We start from the raw sequence: 21,476 nt of genomic DNA on the forward strand, positions 1-21,476 counted from the left end.
AACTGGAGTATAGCAACAATAAATGCTATGCTTTAGCTTAAATATATATATATATATATAAAATGACATTCAAGATGATCAATGTTAGATTGCTAAAACATAAACACAATTTAACACCTACCTCTCAAAATTGAATAATACCAAAAATCGGAATGCGTAGCACATTTAAACACACATATACACATAACCAAAAAAAAAAAAAAAAAAGCCCCATAGATCCTTTACTCAAGAACCTTACTCAAAATTGAATAATACCAAAAATCGGAATGCGTAGCACATTTAAACACACATATACACATAACCAAAAAAAAAAAAAAAAAAGCCCCATAGATCCTTTACTCAAGAACCTTAAAAATGTAAAATTTTCCAAAAGAAAACGAACAAATTAATGCATAAGTACATGTCAACATAACTTTTGAATCATCCAAATGCAGCAACTATATGGGTTCTTCCTTACTCTCAGTGGCTTCTAAACAATTTTTTCTCCTTCTCAATTCTATTCATCATTCTACAGAGAAATATCACAGTCAACATGAATACATCTCATAAAGAACTAAGAGCATATTTGTTAAGGGTAGTTAGACTTAACCCACCTGTGGTTAGACTGATTTTATCATTGCCTACCTATTTTTGGAGTTTGTCATTTAACCCACCAACGGAACCCTCCATCAGCCCTCCGTAACCCACTTCACCCATTCCGTATGTAAACATTATTTTCTATATAATCCAACTTTTAGAACACCCTCTCAAGACTCAAGACATTGCTCGAACAAAAATCCATGAAGAAGAACACAAGAAAACAACATATATGGCCACAAAAGCTACTAAAATCACATTTCGGGTTCAATAGATTGTGAGATCCAACATCTGGTATTGATTTCGAGTAAGGGGATACAATTTTTTACCATCATTGTCCTTTCACACCGGCAAGTTAGTGTTATAGGGTTTAAAACATTTTTTGAAAAATTTAGTCTGAGTTTTAGCTTCTTTTTTATTTTATTTTATATATGTTATGGTAGTAGGAATCAAAGATCTCCTTGCATTATGACTTCATCAAGTGATTTTTACTTGAGTTCTAGCCAGGATTTTTGTTCTAGAGAGAGAAGTGCACCAATGACCTCTTTGACACTATCTGACTTTGGGACAAGGTCTTTTGGATGTTGCTTTTACAATGATTTGAGTTATTTTGGAAAATGATTTTATTTTCAACATATGCAATAGTGTAAAATTTTGGGTAATTATTATTTGTGTTTGTAGGAAGAAGTAAGGAGGCAAAGACTGCTAGTGATAGGGAGGCAAAGACTGCTAGTGATAGGGAGAAGCTAGCTTGTGATATGGAATAAAAAGCAAAGGAGGGGGAAAGAATAGCTAAGAGAAGAGAAGAAAAGGCAATATTGAGAGAAATAGTTTTCAAAGAAAGAGCAAAACAATATGGAGTTGCCTTGGTTGTGTCATAGTTTTATTTATTTATTTATGTTATTCCTTATATTTTGTGGTTGGTTTAAGGATGTTGGAGTAAAGCCATTGAGGTTGTTATAATTTCTAAGTTTATGGGAGTAGTGGGTAAATGTTATGTAAGTTGTTAGTAATGAATTTTGTTAGTTGGAATTTGTAATGAATGTTGTTAGTGGCCAACAATTTGAAATGAAATGGGGTTCTGGAACTTGTTGTATCCATAATTGGTCATTTTAGACGCAATTGTTCATTGTATACAGAATTGATCATTGTAGACGCAATTGGTCATTTGTAGACACAACTGATCATTGTACACAATTGGCCATTTGGTACAGAATTGACAATTTTAGACACAATTTGTTAGTTAGACAATTTGCAAACTTAGACACAGATGAAGAGTAACAAAACAAATGCGAATAACAGGCTAGCCACAAAAATTGATTCATTAATCTTCACAACTGTATTAGTGCACCATGCACAGAAAACTATGGTACCACAAAAGTATGGACCATGTACACAAAATAAACATTTTTTCTAACTTCAACCTAATTTGTCCATATGATACCACAAAAGTATGGATCATCTAATAACAATGACATATACTGCCAAATATAATAATAAATTGTCTGCCACACATAAATCTACCAAACGCAATAATAACTTGTCAACAACACACATTTCAATACCCTAAACCCAACATAGACATAAAGTTTTTCCAAACCTATTGTAGTGCACTATTATGCACACGCAAAAAGTTAACAAAAAGTGAGTAAATCACATTCTTGCAATCATCATTATCTTTATCTTTGCTCTTGCTCCTAGCAAGTGTATGTACTAATGGCCTTGCTCCAGACCTTTCTGCTCTCATGCTTAATGATGCCCTCTTGTACTAGTCCTCCCTCTTGAACCTCTTGAAGAAGGCCTTCCTATAGCACCATTTGGTCCATCATTTCCTCTAATCCTTTTAGAAGACCTCAAATCTTTAGGCTGAAATAATATACAAGACTATTGGTTAGGTAGTTGCAATATACTAGGATTGAAGTCACATCTCAGGGAAGTTAAATTATACTTGAATTAGTGATTCTCTTAAATAACATGTCTCTCTAGGCTGATGGGTACAAGGTTGGCTGCTTGAAAACCATGTTGATATTCTTGTTAGTGGTGCTCTCGTATGGGGTGTTGGCTGATTAGATGGGGGTTGATTGCTAGAACTTGTTTGAGAATATGGCTGATATACTAGAGGTGGTATTTAGTATGTTGGCTTGGTTGAGGTGGTCTTTGATTAGGTTGGCTCGCTTGAGGTGGATATCTTGTAGGTTGAGAAGTGTTTTCACTGCTACTGCCTTGTGCCTATAAAAAAAAAAAAAAGTACACAGTATCAGTTCTATATGTTAGTTTTAAGCTCAAATTATATTGAAGGAAAGGTCACTTACTGATCTTCCTCTTTGCAGCCTCACTCTCCTTTCCCATGGGGTCTCACCTGTTTTGCTAGTCTTGCATCGCCTTGAGTTATGGCCCACCAATTTACAATTACCACATCTAACAGATTTATACATCCTAGACATTCTATTTGGATTTCTTGGCTCATTAGCACCCTTCTTTCTTAACACTGGTGGCCTGCTTGGTGGTTTGTATACAATTGGAGCAATAGAAGCAGGTAGACCAGTCTTAATCCACTCACTCTGTCAAGGCAGTGGAGGAATAATCTCCTTGTAAGTAGCCTTGTATGCATCCTTCAAATAACATGGATGTACATATTCTTCTGGTTGCTTAAGGTTCTTGTAAATTGCTGTTACATCATACTTACATGGAATTCCATTTAAATCCCATAGTCTACATGAACATGCCTTCCTTGGCAAATCCACTACATGTCTCTCATACTCATTATCAACTTCATAAATGAATCTACCAGATGGTGTAGCATAGAAACCCTTACTTTCTAACTTCAAGTTCTCAAGCTTATCTCTAATATTTGGACATATGTCATGTTTATATCTTTCAATACCAACTCTTTTAATGTACAATCTACTCATCAATCTAGTCCTAATCCATTCTAGCATTGATACAATTGGCTTATCCCTTACATGTAAAATTATTGAATTAAAAGACTCACTCAGATTGTTCACATAACAGTCTGATAAAGCTCTGCTGCTGAAATGAGACATGCTCCATTGGGCTAGGTCTATGTTGGCTAAGTACTCCCAAGCTCCATGATCTAACTCTTTCATCTCCTCCATTCTCTGTTCAAATTCTCTAATAGTTGTGGCTGCAACACACTTCCATATAGTAGACTTCAACTCTAGTCCCTTAAAGTCTATCTTGGAGTTGTTCCATAAAGTCTATCTTGAAGTTGTTGTAAATGTGTTTAACATAAAACCTATGCTCAACTCTTGAGAAGAAAAACTATTTTGTAAGAATCAATCCCTGCATTTCATACAAAACAAAAAAGAGTGGTTGAGAATGGTACCACATTTCCCACCATAAACATTAAAAGAAAAGGAAAAAATGTTGAAGTTTTCATACATTTTGTCTATCAAAAATGAAAATCATATTCATTTCATCTGAATTGCCAATATCATCTGCAAATTGCTGCAAAAACCACAACCATAACTCCTTATTCTCCTGTTCACCACGACCAAAGCAATTGAGAAGATGTTACCATTCCCATCTTTCCCAGTGGTTGATAGGAGTTGACCACCAAACCTCCCTTTCAGGTGACACCTGTCTAATCCTATTAGTGGTTTACAGCCACTCAGAAACCCTACCTTTTGTGCATTATACCTCACATACATTCTCTTGAACCTTGGCTGTGAGTTCTCATCATCCATTTCAGATTGAAGTATCACCTTACTATCTATATCAGTTATACGAATCATTTCTACATAATCCCTCAACCAAGTGTATTGCATAGCATCATCCCTTCTAAGGAAACTTTTGGCCATTTGCTTTGCCCTACACACTTGGTTCACAGACATGTCAACTACTAGATGTTTCCTAACATGGTGTTGTATAACTTCAACAGACTATTTATCATTTTTATTGAAATCATCCAGATATTTCTTAGCCATATAAGTTGATGTGCACTGGTTTTTTTTTTTAATGTCCTACCACATGTACAGTTTGGAAATAAGGTCTTGATCTGGAAAGTAGATTCACCAGTGATTGTGGATGCATACACCTTCCACCCATACTCATTTTTGCAATATACAGATATCTTGTTTTTCTCATTCAGCTTAAACTTGATGTTCATAGGTTTCTTCACAACATACTCCTTCAAAGCTTTCCTAAATACCTTATCGTTAGGAAATTTCATACTTTTAAATAGGACTGGGTTCTTCATGAAGGTCTTCTCATTATATTCAGGGAATATCACTCTCCCTTCATCATCTGAACCTTGTACACTTCCAAGGTCATCACCATCAACAATAGGCTCATACCATTTAGGATCATTAACTGGGGGCTGTGCAGGTTGAGGTCTGCTAGATGGCTCAGCATGATTTGCATTATTCCTCATAGTTTGCTTAAGTTGGGGACCATTATCCCTCTTATGAATTGAGGGTTTATGCATGTTTAGCATTTTCACTTCCTACTCCAAACACATCATCCTCAAAATCTAGTCCCTTAAACCTCTCATCTAACCAATTAGGTCCCTCATTCTGGTCAACATTCTCATGTTGACCTTCATTTTTTCTATCATTATTCCTCTCAATTTGCTCATGGTGGGGTGCATGTTGCCCATCATCATTGTATATAGCAACTTCATCATAGCCATAAAAGTGATGCCTATCATCCTCCTCCAACTCCACATCATCATCAATCAACACATCTTCTTCCACCACAGCAAGCTCACCATTGTCCACCTCAGGTAACTCAACACTATTAGGTTGAACCCCTGCTTTTGTGTACAAAGTAATTGTATCAGTTGGCCATTCTTTGTGTATTTTACACATATACATAACTTTATCATCACTATCTCCAGGAAGCAACCTCAAACCATGCTCTAAGTCAACTCCTGGTATTAAGTAATGCACCTTACAACCAACTAGTGCTCCAGCCTTCACACATAGATCATGTATTTCAAACCTACTTAAGTAGTCAAGATCTACCTTAAACACTACACCCATTTGGCCACCTACATACTGCAACTGTGGTTTGCACTCAAATTTCCCATCATAATGTACTTTTAATGTGAAAGCAAAATCACCCATTTGCATAAAGTCAAACACAATCAAACAAAAAATGATTTTTTTTTTCCCGAAATAGTTTGATAAAGGTTGATAGGGTACATAGGGAAGAATAAAATTGTTTCCTTAGGGACCACAACTAACACACCGTACAGAAAACAATCTATTACAATAGAAACCCAAAAAATCCCTAAGGACCATAACAAATAGACACACTGAAATCCTATAGTAGAACATGAGATGAAATTTTTGTGAACATTACAATACAAAAATGTTGCCTTCGATAATCTACAATATTTGACTAAAACCCTAAATTAATTAACACATTTAACATACACTAATCTATCAATTGATCCAAAAATATGAACCCTAGTTCAGAAACATACCTTCGATGTGTCTCAAAATAAGAACCAAGTAGAGTCCATGATGAAATCAACTTCAAATCCCAAAATAAGAACCAACTAAAATAATTACTACTTCGTTGTGAGTCTTAAGATTTCAATTTTCATCATAAACGATTACTAATCTAGGGTTTTTGTTGAAGCAATGTCTTGAGTCTTGAGAGGGTGTTCTAAAAGTTGGATTATATGGTAAATGATATTTACAAACGGAATGGGTGAGGTGGGTTACAAACAACTAACGGAGGGTTCCACAAGTAGGTTAAGTAAACACCAAAACACAAGTAACCAATGTTAAAACCAGCATACCCACAGGTGGGTTAAGTCTAATTACCCCATTTGTTAATGTTCTAATTGTCAATCCAAACAATCCCAAGTTTACTACCAAAATACGTGTCATAGGAATAGGTGGAGATTAATATTTTAGAACAGCTTCATTGACGTTGTAGTCTCTCTCACTTGTAAGAAGTTGGCTGCCTATATCTAATAAATTATGTTGTAAATTTTTTTAGTTTGCCTTTGCCATATTGTAACTTTAATATATATCTATGCCTTCATCTTAAAAAATTTAAATTCCCAAAAAAAGAAAAGAAAGCAACCTGTTAATCTTAAATTACCTCTATTTAGTTTTGCAGTGGCTTTGGTGAGAGATGGTGACAAGTTCGCCTTGGCCCTATAAGTAAAGGGCAAATCACAAAATGCATTAAACACAACCCAATAAGTAGTAGTAGTTTAATAATTCTAACAAATACAAAGTTGTATTCTTTAACAGATAAACAAAAAGAGTATCCTCAAATCTCATCAACAATAACAAAATACATAGATCAAACACACATTAATAAGAAACCCCAAAAATGATGGAAAGAGATTGCTATGGAGAGGTAGAAGAGAAAATGTCTTTTTAGTGTTTAAACTCGTCCAAAAAAAAAAAGTGGGGGCCTCTAATAGTTCAGAGAAGATTAAATTTGAATAATGAAAAGTTATTTAGAAAATATATTAAAGAAATATGTAAATTTCTAGCATATGAAAATAAAAATTAAAAAGTGAAACGAATATAATTGTAAACATAAAGGGGGAGGAAAGCAAATTGATTTAAAGAGAAGGGCTAACTGTGTGGTTTTTTTTTTTTGGCATGGGTTGAGGGAGACCAATAACAACCCTTTGCTTATTTTTCATTCTTTGGTGTTTTAGAGCCCTCCAATGGTGCCCTTCTCTTTCTCTTTCTCTTTCTAACTCTCTCAAATCAATTCTATATTTTAAACCTTAATCAAAACCCAATCTAGGCTAGATATGTAAATCAAAACTAAGTAGCCCATAATAATCAAACCTAAATCATAATTATTGTGAATATTTGTGTATATAAGAAAATACGTTTACTGATTTGGTGCTGGTGGTGTTGCGGTGGTGAAATGCCATTGAAGGTGTGTGCTGGCCTAACAATGTTCTTGCTTTTGAGGCTTTGCTTGTAAATAACTTGTGTGGAGGAATTGTCTCAAAATTGTCGCAAGAAACAGAGTAAAGAGAGTAGAGGAGAGAGGGAAAATAACGTACAGAGAGAGAGAGAGAGAGAGAGAGAGAGAGAGAGAGAGAGAGAGAGAGAGAGAGAGATAAGTGGTTTTTGGTTTTTTGCAAAAAGAAATATGTAACGTGCAAAAAAAATTGTAACCACCAAGAGACAATCTCTTTCTCACCTTTCTAATTCTCTCAAACCAATTCTAAATTTTAAACCTTAATCAAAACCAAATCTAGGCTGGATATGTAAATCAAAACTAAGAAGTTCATAATAATCAAACCTAAATCATAATTATTGCGAAAATTCGTGTGTATAAGAAAATACCTTTAGCAATGTGGTGCTAGTGGTGTTATGGTGCTGAAATGCCATTGAAGGTGTGTGTTGGCTTGACAATGTTCTTGCTTTTGAGGCTTTGCTTGCAAATAACTTGTATGGAGGAATTGTCTCAAAGTTGTCACAAGAAATACAGTAAAGAGGGCATAAGAGAGATGAAAAATAACGTATAGAGAGAGAGAGGGAGAAGAAAGAAGTTGTTTTTGGTTTTTTAAGGAAAGAAATATGTAACGTGCAAAAAAATTTGTAACTACCAAGAGACAAAGCATTGTGTCTTTAGTTTACCAAGAATATAGGCTTGTTGTTATGAAAGGAGCTCTATATTGGCTAGAGTTAATTTCAAAACTATTCACCTTCTGGTTAAGAGAGACAGAGGACGTCTAACGATTTATATATCTTCTATTTGGTTTTATCTCTTTGTTTTTATAGGGGCTGTGGCAATTGAACATGTATGAGCTGATTGGATTCAATAAAGAGAGCAAGAGGCAAGAAACGAAGAGATGGAGAGATTGAGACATTAAAAAACTTATATGGGAAGTTGAAAATAGTGGAGATAGAGAGTCATAGGTGTTATGGAAGCTAAAGTGAAATATATTTTTTATTAATGAAAATAAAATAATAACATGACTATTGATGTGGCTCAATAGGAGTATAGCAATAATAAATATTACGTTTCAGTTTTTAGATATAACTAGTTGCAGGCCCTTGCGTTGTGCGTGATAATTTATTTTAGAGTTATCTAATAATAATAATAATAATAATAATAATAATAATAATAATAATAATAATAATAATATATGGAGTCCAAAACGTGATGAACAAGTCTCCTCCTTACGCGGAAGATTTTTACCAAGTATACCAGATCTCCGAAGTCCTACTAGCGCAAGGACTCTATTTGGGCTCTTACGAGAATGGGCCAAAATATCCCTCCTTAGGGGCTCAACAGGCCCATGGACAATCTAGCCCAGCATAATTCAGCCCGTCTGTGTCCGGCCCGTTCACAATAGGTCCGTCCATATAGGGCCGTGCAAACGATGGATCCGTCTACTTGGGCTTAAGAGATTTTTCCCCTTTCAACCTCCAAATATCCATCCGGCTTAATCCTTTTCCATTGAACTCCAAGTTTATCTATCCAAATATATCAATAAGCAATTTCAGATTTGATAATAAATTTTTGTTGTTTACCTTGATTAACTGCAATAACTTTCTTTTAAATATCAAATTGTCCATTGCTCAAATATCGCATTCACTTACAGGGCTTTTACCTGGATTTTCTTGGCTAGGTTTGCACTTCTTAGTGCTAACTTGGCTTTTGCTTTTTATGAACTACCGAAAATTTTGTGTTTATTGAATAAATACATGCTAAAATTGATCAAAGAATGAGAGAGAGACCTAATGCTTCAGCACTATGGCTGAAACTCTCTCTCTCTCTCTCTCTCTCTCTCTCTCTGGGGGGCATGTTCGCATGCTAGGTGGCTATTATTTGGTTGACTCACGTTAACCATGCACTATGGGATTTTTTTTTTTTTTTTTCACCTCCATTCTGTATTGAGAGATTCGATATGCAAGACTTTTGAGGTGGGAGTTGTCCAATGGGTTTTAAAGAACTTTTCAATTACATACATTCATCTATGTAATAAAATTATCCAAATCATGCTATGTAATAAAATAATATTATATTCTTTATAATGCAATAGGATAACATTTAACAATCAAAGAGAACAAAAAAGAAAAAAGAAAAAAAAAATAAAACACAGAATTAAGTTGCATCAACTCAAAGTAGAGTTATTAAAAATGCAAAAAATTAATAACCTAAAGCAGAGATGCAAGAAAAATAAAAAACTCACCAAAAAATTGAGAGAGGGAAATAATAATTTTTGTGAGGGAAAATTATGCAAAGAAATATAGAATAGAAAAGATAATAAAAAATTTATAATAGGAGGATAAGAATAAGAAGAAACAAAATAAATGAAGATAAAGGGAAAGATAAATAGTGTTATTAAGATAGAGGGTAGTGGGGAAATGCAAATGTGAAAGGAATGAGAAATGTTGGATAAAGCATAAATGTTAAAAACAAAGTACGATTTTATAAGGAATTTTTTATTTATTTGTATTTAATTAAAACATTATATGTTTAATTTTTAAAAATTAAAAAAAAAAATGAGAGAAAATATTAATAATTTAATGATATGGAGGATATGACTGAATTTAAATGGTCAATTGTGGTAGTGCTATTGATTTTAGCTTGAATATATATATATATATATCACGAAAAATGATAAACCCTATCCATATAACTAAATTAAAGTTGTTTTATGATGTTGAGTTAACAAAACAAATTGGTGGTTACTAGAAAGCTAATCATTTTTTTTTTTTTTTTTGGAAAGAATAAACCTGAAAGCTGAACATGAATTGTCTTGTTTTATTGCTTGTCATTTGGGTGACATTGAAGCCTCGCATAAATTAATGGAACCTCATTAGACCTATCAACCATTATAGCTCTAAAGAATACCAAAAACAAAAACTTAACATAAATTAGTACTTACCCTTTGCAAGTCAAAAGGCTACACAAACAATCTAACATACATCATTACCCAACAATGTTTCAACTCACCACACAGCAAAGTAATCATGTAAATGAACTTTGAAATATCCATTTAGTGTTATGATCGATGGTATGTAGCTTTTAGGAAAAAATATGTAATAGTGGTAAATTAAACAACACTATTCTACTACTCAGATTTATCACGATACAAGGAGAACATGAATGCATTATGGACCCCTTTGTTCCTTATGGCTCATACAAAATTTAAACTATTGGAATTAAGAAGAAATAGATTCCCAAATATATAAATAGAATAATTTTTGTTAGAAGTGAATCACTACACATAAGGAGATAAAAAAAAAAAAAAAAAAATCAAATGAAAAGATAACGTATCAAGTCTAAAAGGAATTTTGTAGAAAAAATGTCATGTTGTACAAAAATAACATTTATAGAACAACTAAATAGGTGAATTCAAAGCAACCCAAACTAAGAATTTAAAGAAAAACACATGTAATAAAATTAACAATTAAGAGAGAAAAAAAAAACTTAATATACAAAACTAAATGCATCAACTCAATATAAAGTTCTAAAGAACACAACAATTTATCAACCTGAAGCAAAGATGAAAGAAAAATAAAAAAAATCCACAAAAAATTGAGAGAGAGAGAGAGAGAGAGAGAGAGAGAGAGAGAGAGAACTTTTTTGTGAGGGAAAAGTAGGTACAGAATGGAAGAGAAGAATAACAAATTTATAGTAAGAGGTTGTGAATAAGAAAGGACAAAAAGGAAAAAAAAAAAAAAAAGAAGGAAAATGAAGGGAAAGATGAAGAATGATATTAAGGTAGAGGGTAGTGGGGAGATGAAAAGTGATGTTAAGGTAGAGGGTAGTGGGTAGTTGAGAGATGAAAAGGTAAGGGATAAAGAAAGGTTGGAAAAAGTGTAAATATTAAAAAAAAAAAAAAAAGAGTAAACGTTAAAAAATTATAGGAAAATTGAAAAGAAAAATGATAATGACGTGGACGCTGATGTGACTCAACTGAAGTGTAGTAATAATAAATGTTACGCTTCAGCTTTTAGATATATATAGATATAGATGTCACCAAGGGAATGTAACGAGAACTTGTTGCACACTTCATAACTTCATTCAAATTGTAACAAGAAACAATCACTAGCTTGTTTACTAAATTCAATGCATATATAGGGGCTCTATTTTATTTAATACAATTTTATTATTCATCAAAAAAGATGTTGAGGGCCATATTATTGACATGGAATATGGGAATAACATAAGTGAGTCATAACACACTATTACCATCTTCCCTCAACTCCCCCTTTGCCCCTGGCTTGACGAGAGACATTGCTCCAGTTTTGCCCTTATAGCTAAGCTCCATGAGATAAGTTTCATACATTACTAATTGGTTGAGAATGTGTGCTTAAGATAGGAGTCTTGTAGGAAATAAAAAAATAAAACGTGGGTTTATAATTAAGTGCACGTTTGGATAGAAATTATCTGCGTCTGGCGTTTCAAGTTTTGCGTTTTCCTCTTTTTTTTTGGCACGCGTTTCAGGAGACAAGTTTCACTATTTCAGCTACTGTTTATGCACTGTTCATGAACAGTAGACGTAATATTTGACTTTTCAGATACTTTTCAGCACACTAGTGTATCCCGTGTACTGTTCATGGAACCCACAAACCTCACTTTTCAGCAACTTTTCATTAAAAATAGGTTTCACGGTACTATTTACACATTTAAAAATTATTTTGCTACAGTGTTTTCAATTTTCAGTAAAATAAACTATATCCAAATGGATCCTAAGTGTTTAATTATCTTAGAAATTTTGGTAGTACTTTTAATATTTATTTGAGTTTGTAGGTTCCAGTTAACTCAACTGATATAGTCTCTAATAGTTGAATAAGAAATTATGTGTTCAATCTCTGTCTAGACCAAAAATTGATTAGTGTCTTAGTTTAATGATAAAATACTATTAAAAGAGGGAATGCCATAAATTGAAACTCTCTAAAAAAAAATATATTTATACTAAAATTTAAATTGTTAATATGCCAACAACAACCCAACTCTTTGTTTTGTTATTTGCGTTATTGCTTTAAGGTTTGAAGATCAACTCCAGCATCTTTGTGGCAATAATAAAGAACTTCTTTCACGTGCTGGTTAGTTTTCCACACTCTTTGTAACTTTATTTTTAGTGTGCTTTTGACTAATAATTAAAAATATTATACATGGTGTGCTTTTTGACGAATACTTTTACTAATCAACTAAGTAGTCCCACCTTTTGGCTGTCGTAGGGACCAAGAGTCACCAATCTCCCATTTCCAAAGAATAATTGTAGCCATCTCTATATCCAAAAAGAAACCACACGGTTCTCTTGACCATCCACGCGGGCTTCCCCGCGCACTGCTATGTACACTTCCACTAGGATGTACATCTTTTATATCGCTCGCAGACGCAGCTTCGCATACACTTCTAAGTTTTATCACAGAATACCATGCAAAACTCCTGTAGATTTTACATTTACCTATTCTCAGTATCCTTCTTCAATTACCTAACAATTACAGTCATTGCTAAGCCCTCCCCTACATACTCCTCCATCAATGATATCATGCTTAACTGTGGCTCCTCCGGCATCTCAACTGACCCAGATGGTCGAGAGTGGACTGGCGATGTAGTTATTCACTCAAAATTTGTTTCCTTAGAACAATCTAATAACACCTTTATACTCTCCAATCCCCATGGCTCATCCATTGATCGTGACCCTTACAAAACCGCTCGAATCTTTCATTCTCAATTCACCTACACATTTCGTGTTAGTCCTGGCCAAAAATTCTTAAGATTGTACTTTAACCCTTCTACATACCATGATAATTTCGATATGTCTAAGGCCTTTTTCACTGTTACTACTGGTCCCTTCACTCTACTTAGCAACTTCAGTATAGGATCAAAATCCCTTGTCAAAGAATTTTGCGTGAATGTGATACAGGATCAGACACTGAACATAACCTTCACTCCATCTATAAATGCTTCATATGCATTTATAAATGGGATTGAAATTGTCTCGATGCCCACCAGCCTTTATTACAGTCAATCTGGGGACAAAGGTGTACCTCTAGTCGGCAATTACTCTCAATTCCATATCCAAAACAACAGTGCTCTTGAGATGATTTACCGACTAAACGTAGGTGGGCACTCCATTTCACCAATAAATGACTCCGGCAAGCTTTTTCGGAAATGGCTTAATGACACCGACTTCTTTCTTGCTTCAAATGTGAACTCTATTAGTAATGGGGCAATTCAGATCAACTACACAAGCATACCTCCTTACACAGCACCAAAGGAAGTCTATCAGACCGCCCGAATTACAAGAACATCGGAAGACAACAAACGGTACAATCTTACTTGGAGATTGCCAGTGGACTCGGGGTTCAAATACCTCGTGAGACTCCACTTCTGTAAAATCCAACAGGAGGTAAAGCAGAGAAGTAACAAAGGGTTCCGAATTTCCATAAGAAATAAGACAGTGGAGATTTCTGCTGATGTTATCACTTGGAGCGGTGGGCAAGGCATTCCGGTATATAGGGACTATGTTGTGAAGATACCAAATAAAAAGAGTAATGGTAAGACCCCTCTCTTTATAGAGCTTCGTCCTAATGCTAATTCAAGTTCTGGTTATTCTGATGCTATCCTCAATGGTCTCGAGTTGTTCAAATTGAATAACTCTGATGCCAATCTCGCGGCTCCCAATCCTGAAGCTCCACACCCTCCTTCGCCTTCCCCGCTCAAATCACCTGCCCCACAACCACTACCTTGCAAGTATTCCAAGGGCGGCACAAAATCAGTAATCTACATTGAAGCCACTGTAGGTGTTATATCTGTCATATTTCTCTTGTGCTTAACAATTATCTGGAGAAGGATGAGAACGAAGTCCATCAAAAGCGAGCCACCACCGATTCTACAAGCACTTGGCCGTCGCTTTACTCTCCAAGAAATCAAGACTGCCACAAACAACTTTGACCAGAACCTTATCATTGGAAAAGGCGGCTTTGGTCATGTATGGAGAGGTCATATCGATCGTGAACACACCCCAGTTGCGATCAAGGTTCTTGGGCGAACTTCAAGACAAGGGTTTCATGAGTTTCAGACAGAGGTCGAAATGCTTTCAAAGCTTCGCCACCCCCATCTGGTATCTTTGATAGGTTACTGCAACGATGAACGGGTCATGATCATTGTATATGAGTTAATGGCTCACGGAGCACTTCATGATCATCTTTACAACGCAGATAATCCTCCATTGTCATGGAAGCGGAGGTTGGAGATTTGCATTGGTGCTGCTCGGGGAATATTGTACCTTCATGAAGGTGAGGAGCACGCAATCATACACCGCGATGTCAAGACTAGCAACATTCTTTTGGACCAAAATTGGGTACCCAAAGTTTCGGACTTTGGGATTTCAAGATTGGGCCCTACAAGACTGTCAATGAGCCACGTCACTACTGATGTGAAGGGAACGTTTGGGTATATGGACCCCGAGTATTTTTGGACCAGCCATTTAAGTGTAAAGTCTGATGTTTATGGATTTGGGGTGGTGTTGTTTGAGGTGTTGTGTGCTAGACCAGCAGTGGATGTGGGCTTAGATCATGAGCAACAAGGTTTGGCCTCTTGGGCCAGTTTGTGTTTTGAAGAAGGTAAACTTGATCAGATCATTGATCCTCATCTGATTGATCAAATGTCACCGGAGTCTTTGAAGATGTATGCAAATATCGCATATAAATGTGTGTGTGAAGATAGAGATCAAAGACCCAAAATGGTTGATGTGTTGAGGGCTCTTGAGTTTGCAAAGGAGTTGCAAGAAATTGCTGGTGATGGAGGCCACGGGGTCATGATTAGTGAGGCAGTTCCACTATGTGTGGGAGAAAATCAGGTGGTGTCAAGACCAAGGAAGAAAGGTGAGATGGGGCAATCGTGTCCAACACTTTGGAACAAAAGTACATCACATAAAGAGCTTCTTAGATTTTTAAGTGATAAGGTGGGGCTGAAGTGGGTCAAACCACCAAAGCTAGGTTGTTTTTTTGCAGCCTCTGAGTACAATGCCTTGCCTCGTATTGAAGTGCAATTGCCGGATCTAAGTAGGTGCGGACCATATACCACACCTGAGAAGTTTGTAATTGAAATCTCGAAACTTGAAGAACCATAATGCTACAAGTGCTTTCACTTTCACTTTCACTTTCTTTTCTTTTTATTTCTTGCAAAATAGTGGTTCAATTAAAAAAGAAAGGTAACTATAGGATCAATAATGCAAGCACTCTTTCCATCAAAAAAATAATAATAATAATAATGCAAACACTCTTGCTGCTTTTTGATTGTCAAGGACAGTTTGAAGAAGTGGACATATTCTTGTACCTTATGCTCAAAGAAAGAAATATATTGAATGAAACACGGACCAGAAATAATATTTTGAGGCCGATGTTTAGTACCTCCCCCCCCCCAAAAAAAAAAAAATTATTGGGGGGGGTTGGGTTGTAATAGAGATATACTAAATATAATTTATAAGTTTATTGAATACAAAATTATCAATTTTCATATATATATATATATATTCTTGTACGTTAATGAACATAAAAAACTGTCTAATTCAATGTAAATATACAAAAAAGAACATTCACATCAAATCATGCTTGGCGACGATTTTTCATGAAATAAAATTAATCCATTATCATCTCTACAGTGAAATTACCTGCAGTTTCCTTATCTATATAAACTATCATATTATATGCCAAAGCTCATCCTCCATTTTATTGCAAAGTCTTTTTTTAACAGCTTCATAGCTGAAAAAGCTCGTTTAGTAGTTGCTGTAGAAACTGAAAGGGTCAACATCAGACGAATAAGTCTATCAATCAAAAAATAGATTTTAGACTCTCCTGAAATTTTTAATCCCCTACATAGTTCAGAAATTGTACTCATATTCTGAAAATTTGGATGTTTTGTCACATTAAGCTCATAATGTTGCAATTGAGACTCCAAAAGTTCTTGTTCTTGTTCAGTGAAATCTTGAGGATAATATTTCTTAACCAAATTGCATATATCAAGGGGAGATTGTTTCTAAGGAAAGCGTGACACTATGGAGGTGTGGATTGAGAATAGAAGAGAAAAAAACAAGGCAGCGTGACAATCATATTGTTTTCTCCTTTTTTTTAATGGTGAGGATTGAATTTTAAGATGCCTTTGTTGTTTTGTTTGATTAGGCATTTTAGATTTGGGGTTGGGCTAGGCTGGAAGTGAGTTTAGTTTAAAGGAGAAAATTTTTGTTTTATTAGGGATTTGGGGCTGGCTAGTGGGCTGGATATGGGCCAAGGTTTTTCTTTTATTTTAAGTTGTATTGGACTAGAACTCTAGAAGAATGGTTGAAATAATTTTTTTTCCGGGGGGGAGGGGGGGATATTTATTTTTGTGGGGGCCCATGTCAGTTTTTTTTACATACTCTAATAGAAATTTGAAAAATTTTGGAGGGGCCATGGCCCCCCCCTCCCAAGGAGCCAAGTGGCTCTGCCCCTGGGGGGTACATGCATGTGTAATTTTTTATTTATTTATTTTTTTTTACATAAAAAGCATGAATGGTATAGCTCTACGGTGCTTGTACTATAGTAATTTGTTTTGTTCAATCCCACTGTTACTTGCCTTTCTCTTCTTATTTATTTATTTATTTATTTTTGAACTTGCTTATATAATAATAATAATAAAAAAATATTAACACAACAAATTGCCACATTATTTTCAAAATTCTTGAGGTGTTAATTTTTTATGTGAAAATAAAATAATAAAATATCATATTGAAACCAACATTTTCAAAATAAATCATAAGTGGCAAGTTGTTATCGGTTTTAATTTGAATTCACAACTTAAATGATTTTTTTGTCCAACCATAACAACCAATAACAACTTACCACTTAGAATTTGTTGTGAAAATGTTGTGGACATATCATTTCTTAAAAATAAAGGTATTGTGAAAAAAAAAAAGTACTAAATCCACAACATTTTTCACAACATTTTCATAACAAATTTTACGTGGTAAATTGTTATTTTAATTTAAAATTACCAGTGATGAAATTACTTTTATTGCCCACCAACCCATAACAACATACTTCTACTTATGATTTGTAATGAAAATGTCTTGAAATTCCCATTATTACATGCAACTTCTTCTTCTTCTTCTTTTTCTTTTTTTGCTTTTTTTTTTCGTTGGTAATATCTTTGTTTAACTTGCTTATATAATAATAATACAATATTAACACAATAAATTGTCACAATATTTTCACAATTGTTGAGGTGTTAATTCCTTATATGTCAAAATAAAATAATAAAATATCATACTGAAACCAACCACAACTAAAAATAAAGGTATTGTTAAAAAAAAAAAAAAAGTGCTACATCCACAACATTTTTTACAACATTTTCATAACAAATCTTAGATGGTAAATTCTTATTCTAATATAAACTTACCAATGAAATTATTATTTTGCCCACCAATAACAACCCGTAAAAACCTATTATTTATGATTTGTAATGAAAATGTTGTGGACATAAAATTTCTCTTGTGAAAATGTTAAGACATCTTATTGTTGTCACAATATAGTAAATCAAAGTAACATATAATAAAGTAACATATAATAAATTTATAAAGGTATTATGAAAATATTGTGTCATTTTTTATGTTTCTCGAATATTTTTTTTATTAGTCAATTTTTTATTATAAAAAATTCACTGTTTTGAGTACATTTTTCTTAGGTTGAATTTTTGTATTTTGTTTTCTTTATGCACAATTTTAAGTAAAAACACATATTTTTGCACACACACACCAAAAAAAAAAAAACACTTTGGATTAAAATACTTTTCATCTTTTATATTTGGGGTAGTTCACAATTCCTCCTTAAATTTTAAAATCAAACAATTTCCCCCTTACTATTTTGGAAAAGAGCAAATATGTCATATTTCTATTCTCTCAATTAAACCCTAATAAAAACTTATGATTTTTAAAATAGTCCATTGTGTAGTGGCTAAATTTTAACATCCCAAAAAATTTATTCATGTATTTTGAGTTTTAGATAGTAGTAATACTTAAAAAGTTGGAATGGTAATATAAGGTGTTTTATTTGTTACCAAAAAATTGATTATCCATGTTTAAATCTTTGAAACTTATAATTTATCTAATGGAAAATTCAATGATGCATGCCTTTTGTTATCTTTTTTTTTTTTGTCTTGCCTAAAATGAGTATTCATTAAAAACTAATTAAGTTAAAGATTGCACCTAGACTCATGTAAAATGATAAAGAAGAAGCTATTAATGAAAAACTTTTCATTGTGTATGGTGGAAGATATTTAATGAAGAGTTTCAATTGTGGCATATGACATCATTCATTGCAGAAATTTAAATATTGTGACAAGGTTTTAGTAAAACTCAGTTGCTTAAGATAACGATATCTGTTTTCATTCTTAAAAGTTTTTAATGAGTAAATATTGCCTTTAGCAAATAGGTTTCAAAATTCTTATATGAATGAGATTAACTTTGTATGATACACATTTTTTATGTATATAGTTTCATACTTCTTCAAATAAAAATTTTATCTTAATTTTCTCACTCAAAAGGTAGCACATGCCTTGCACGTGCCACCCACACTAGTTTTTTTTAAAAATGTGTAAGACCATTAACCTAGGGTGATCACACTAAAAGGTCTTATGAGCCAAAGCAGATAAATTTAAGGTATTTCTTGGTTTTGTGGTCCAAGAATCAACTATTAACCCCTTAGGCAAAGTCTTAACCAAGATTTTAGGCTTTGAGTTATAGTATGACAGTGGAAAATTGTGTAACATTTAACTAGACTCAATTTGAAAATTAGTTTTCATTATTGTCATTTTCTATTAAAAACCTAATAAAAATGATTTGCCACTTAGAGTAGACTTAGGAAAATAACATATTTCTTCTAAAAAAAAAAAAAGGAAAATAACATATTCAATAAGATATATGTAAGGGACCTACTTTCTGAGCTCACTCCATAACCCTCCATATTAGGAAAAATGGATATTCTACTTCTAGTGTATACAATAGCCCTCTCACAACATGTGGGCCCTAACACATGATTGATGGCAGGGCCATGAGTTCAAGAATATTTGTAGACCAAAAAAAATTATAACTAATCCATTTTTTTTCATTGTAAATTGTTTTTTGATTTAAAATATTTTCAGTTAAAAATGTTTTCGGGAGAAAATGTGACCTCTGATCCCCCATATCCTTTTTAAAATATTTGTTTTTTTTCGTTTTTAAATTGGATGAGATTTTTTGTTTATTTGGAGCTCATTGGATATGAAGGTAAAGAGGTTGGAGGTAGAGAGAGAGTGGAGCTTAATTAGCGAAGGAAAACCAAATTTGGAGGGAGATAGATTTGGTAATGGAAAACCGAAGAGGAGTTTGACCAATGACACAACTAAATTGGGGGTTGAATGACTAAGAGCAGTTTTGCTAGACTGGATTGTTTGTCCTAAACGTGAATGGCAGCCCCGTTACGGTGGTGATCAAAGACTACATAATTGTGTCTGTGGAGATAAAGATTATGTATTGTTCAAATAAACGTCCAAGGGTATTTATAGGCAAAACGTGAATTTCTTGGGAAGATTTTTTTTTTTTTTTTTGAGAAGAGAAGAGAGAAGTACTTGACTTTTACTTACTTTTAACTACCAAATACTACTCTTTTGCAAAATATTTTGTAATATAACATTGTTTGTGAAATATTTAGCAATCTATTATCATTTTGAAATTCGGGTTTGTGAAACTTGAGTTTCACAAACTCGATTTCTTTGAAAAAATAGCCTTCAAAGTTTCTGAAATTTTTTTTATGGAACTCTAGTTTATGAAACTTGAGTACTATAAAAAAATTTTCAAAATTTTTTCATGATACTCGAGTTCCATGAACTCGAATACCATGGAAAACTTGGGTCCCCAAAAAGTATTGAATCTCTACATACTTTCGAAACAGTGGTAGATTGATATATATTTCGATAAACAATACTATTGTGCTATTTTGGCGTACTTTTAACATCTTCCAAAAATTTAGCATGTGCATGTGCTAGTATCTATTTTTCCCTCCAAAATTCTAACAACCTAGCACATGTGAATTTTGCTACAACAACATTATGGCATATGTGAAATGAACCCTTAGGCTTGGCTACTGGCCTTGTGCCCAAGGAAGTCAATACCGTACTGGAGGCGTACCGGTTTAGCCACCGGTACAATATATTTCCGATACCGGTCAATACCGGTATACTGTTTTGGGTTTACTTTTATTTTATATATTTAATATATGTATGTACACACACACACCCCACACAAACACATTCACGCAGACAAATCAACACAGAGATACATAAACACACCCAGTGTTTTTGTAATTGAGCAAAATTTTGTCATATATTATTTAATAATACTAAAATTATTTATAAGAAAATTATTATTGCACACACAGTATTACACATAATCGTACACTAACTATCACTATTCTATTTACAAATAAAGCCAAACAATTAAAGTGAGTTTGTAGTTATCTCAATGCTTCATTATAATAATTACACATGTTACTATTATTAAATATAATTTAACATAAACAAACATATAAGAATGATAATAAACAAATACAAATAACAATACATTGTTATCAAAACTAAGAATAATATAAAATAGTAAAACATTAAAAGTGAAGTATAATAAAATATAAAATAAAATGTATTCTCCGTTTACCTTTTTCTCAAAAAAAAAAAAAGTATTCTCAAAATAATAAAATAATACTACATGTGAGCTGTAAACCACAAAATATTTACTCAGCTGTCAAAAGTATTAGTAGACTTAGGGTCCGTTTGGATAGAACTTATTTTGCTGAAACTGAAAACTGAAAATACTGTAGTAAAATAATTTTTAAATGTGTGAATAGTGCCATAGGACCCATTTTTAATGAAAAAGTTGCTAAAAATTGAAGTTTATGGGACCTGTGAAT

The 21,476-nt window shown here is 33.5% G+C and overlaps 2 protein-coding genes and 1 long non-coding RNA gene across 3 annotated transcripts; 1 reads left to right on the top strand and 2 right to left on the bottom strand.

Moving 5' to 3' along the window:
• Positions 1 to 1,968: 1,968 nt before the first annotated feature.
• LOC136066841 (uncharacterized) lies at positions 1,969 to 3,229 on the bottom strand. The gene is made up of 3 exons (XR_010628349.1): positions 2,889 to 3,229; positions 2,525 to 2,805; positions 1,969 to 2,442 (listed from the first exon to the last, which is right to left on the bottom strand). It is a non-coding gene; the product is annotated as an uncharacterized LOC136066841 (long non-coding RNA).
• Positions 3,230 to 4,007: 778 nt separating this feature from the next.
• LOC111989118 (uncharacterized) lies at positions 4,008 to 4,969 on the bottom strand. The gene is made up of 2 exons (XM_024020936.2): positions 4,573 to 4,969; positions 4,008 to 4,468 (listed from the first exon to the last, which is right to left on the bottom strand). Exons 1-2 carry the CDS (start codon positions 4,967 to 4,969, stop codon positions 4,008 to 4,010), a joined length of 858 nt encoding a protein of 285 aa, XP_023876704.2.
• A 7,883-nt stretch (positions 4,970 to 12,852) lies between these two features.
• On the top strand, positions 12,853 to 15,663 carry LOC112001585 (receptor-like protein kinase FERONIA). Its single transcript, XM_024033761.2, has one exon. The coding sequence runs from the start codon at positions 12,932 to 12,934 to the stop codon at positions 15,632 to 15,634; it is 2,703 nt and encodes a 900-aa protein (XP_023889529.1). The 5' UTR covers positions 12,853 to 12,931; the 3' UTR covers positions 15,635 to 15,663.
• Positions 15,664 to 21,476: the final 5,813 nt, after the last annotated feature.

This window comes from Quercus suber, unplaced genomic scaffold (assembly GCF_002906115.3).
Source record: "Quercus suber isolate HL8 unplaced genomic scaffold, Cork oak 2.0 scaffold_48, whole genome shotgun sequence".
Lineage (NCBI taxonomy): Eukaryota > Viridiplantae > Streptophyta > Magnoliopsida > Fagales > Fagaceae > Quercus > Quercus suber.

Bases quoted from the DNA above. Each gene is read 5' to 3' on its own strand.
- LOC111989118 (XM_024020936.2), bottom strand. From the start codon at position 4,969: ATGAGGAATAATGCAAATCATGCTGAGCCATCTAGCAGACCTCAACCT. The intron at 4,469-4,572 runs GTACATGTGGTA...AGTCTGTTGAAG, and splicing joins CAAGACCTTATTTCCAAACT to TTATACAACACCATGTTAGG.
- LOC112001585 (XM_024033761.2), top strand. From the start codon at position 12,932: ATGCAAAACTCCTGTAGATTTTACATTTACCTATTCTCAGTATCCTTC.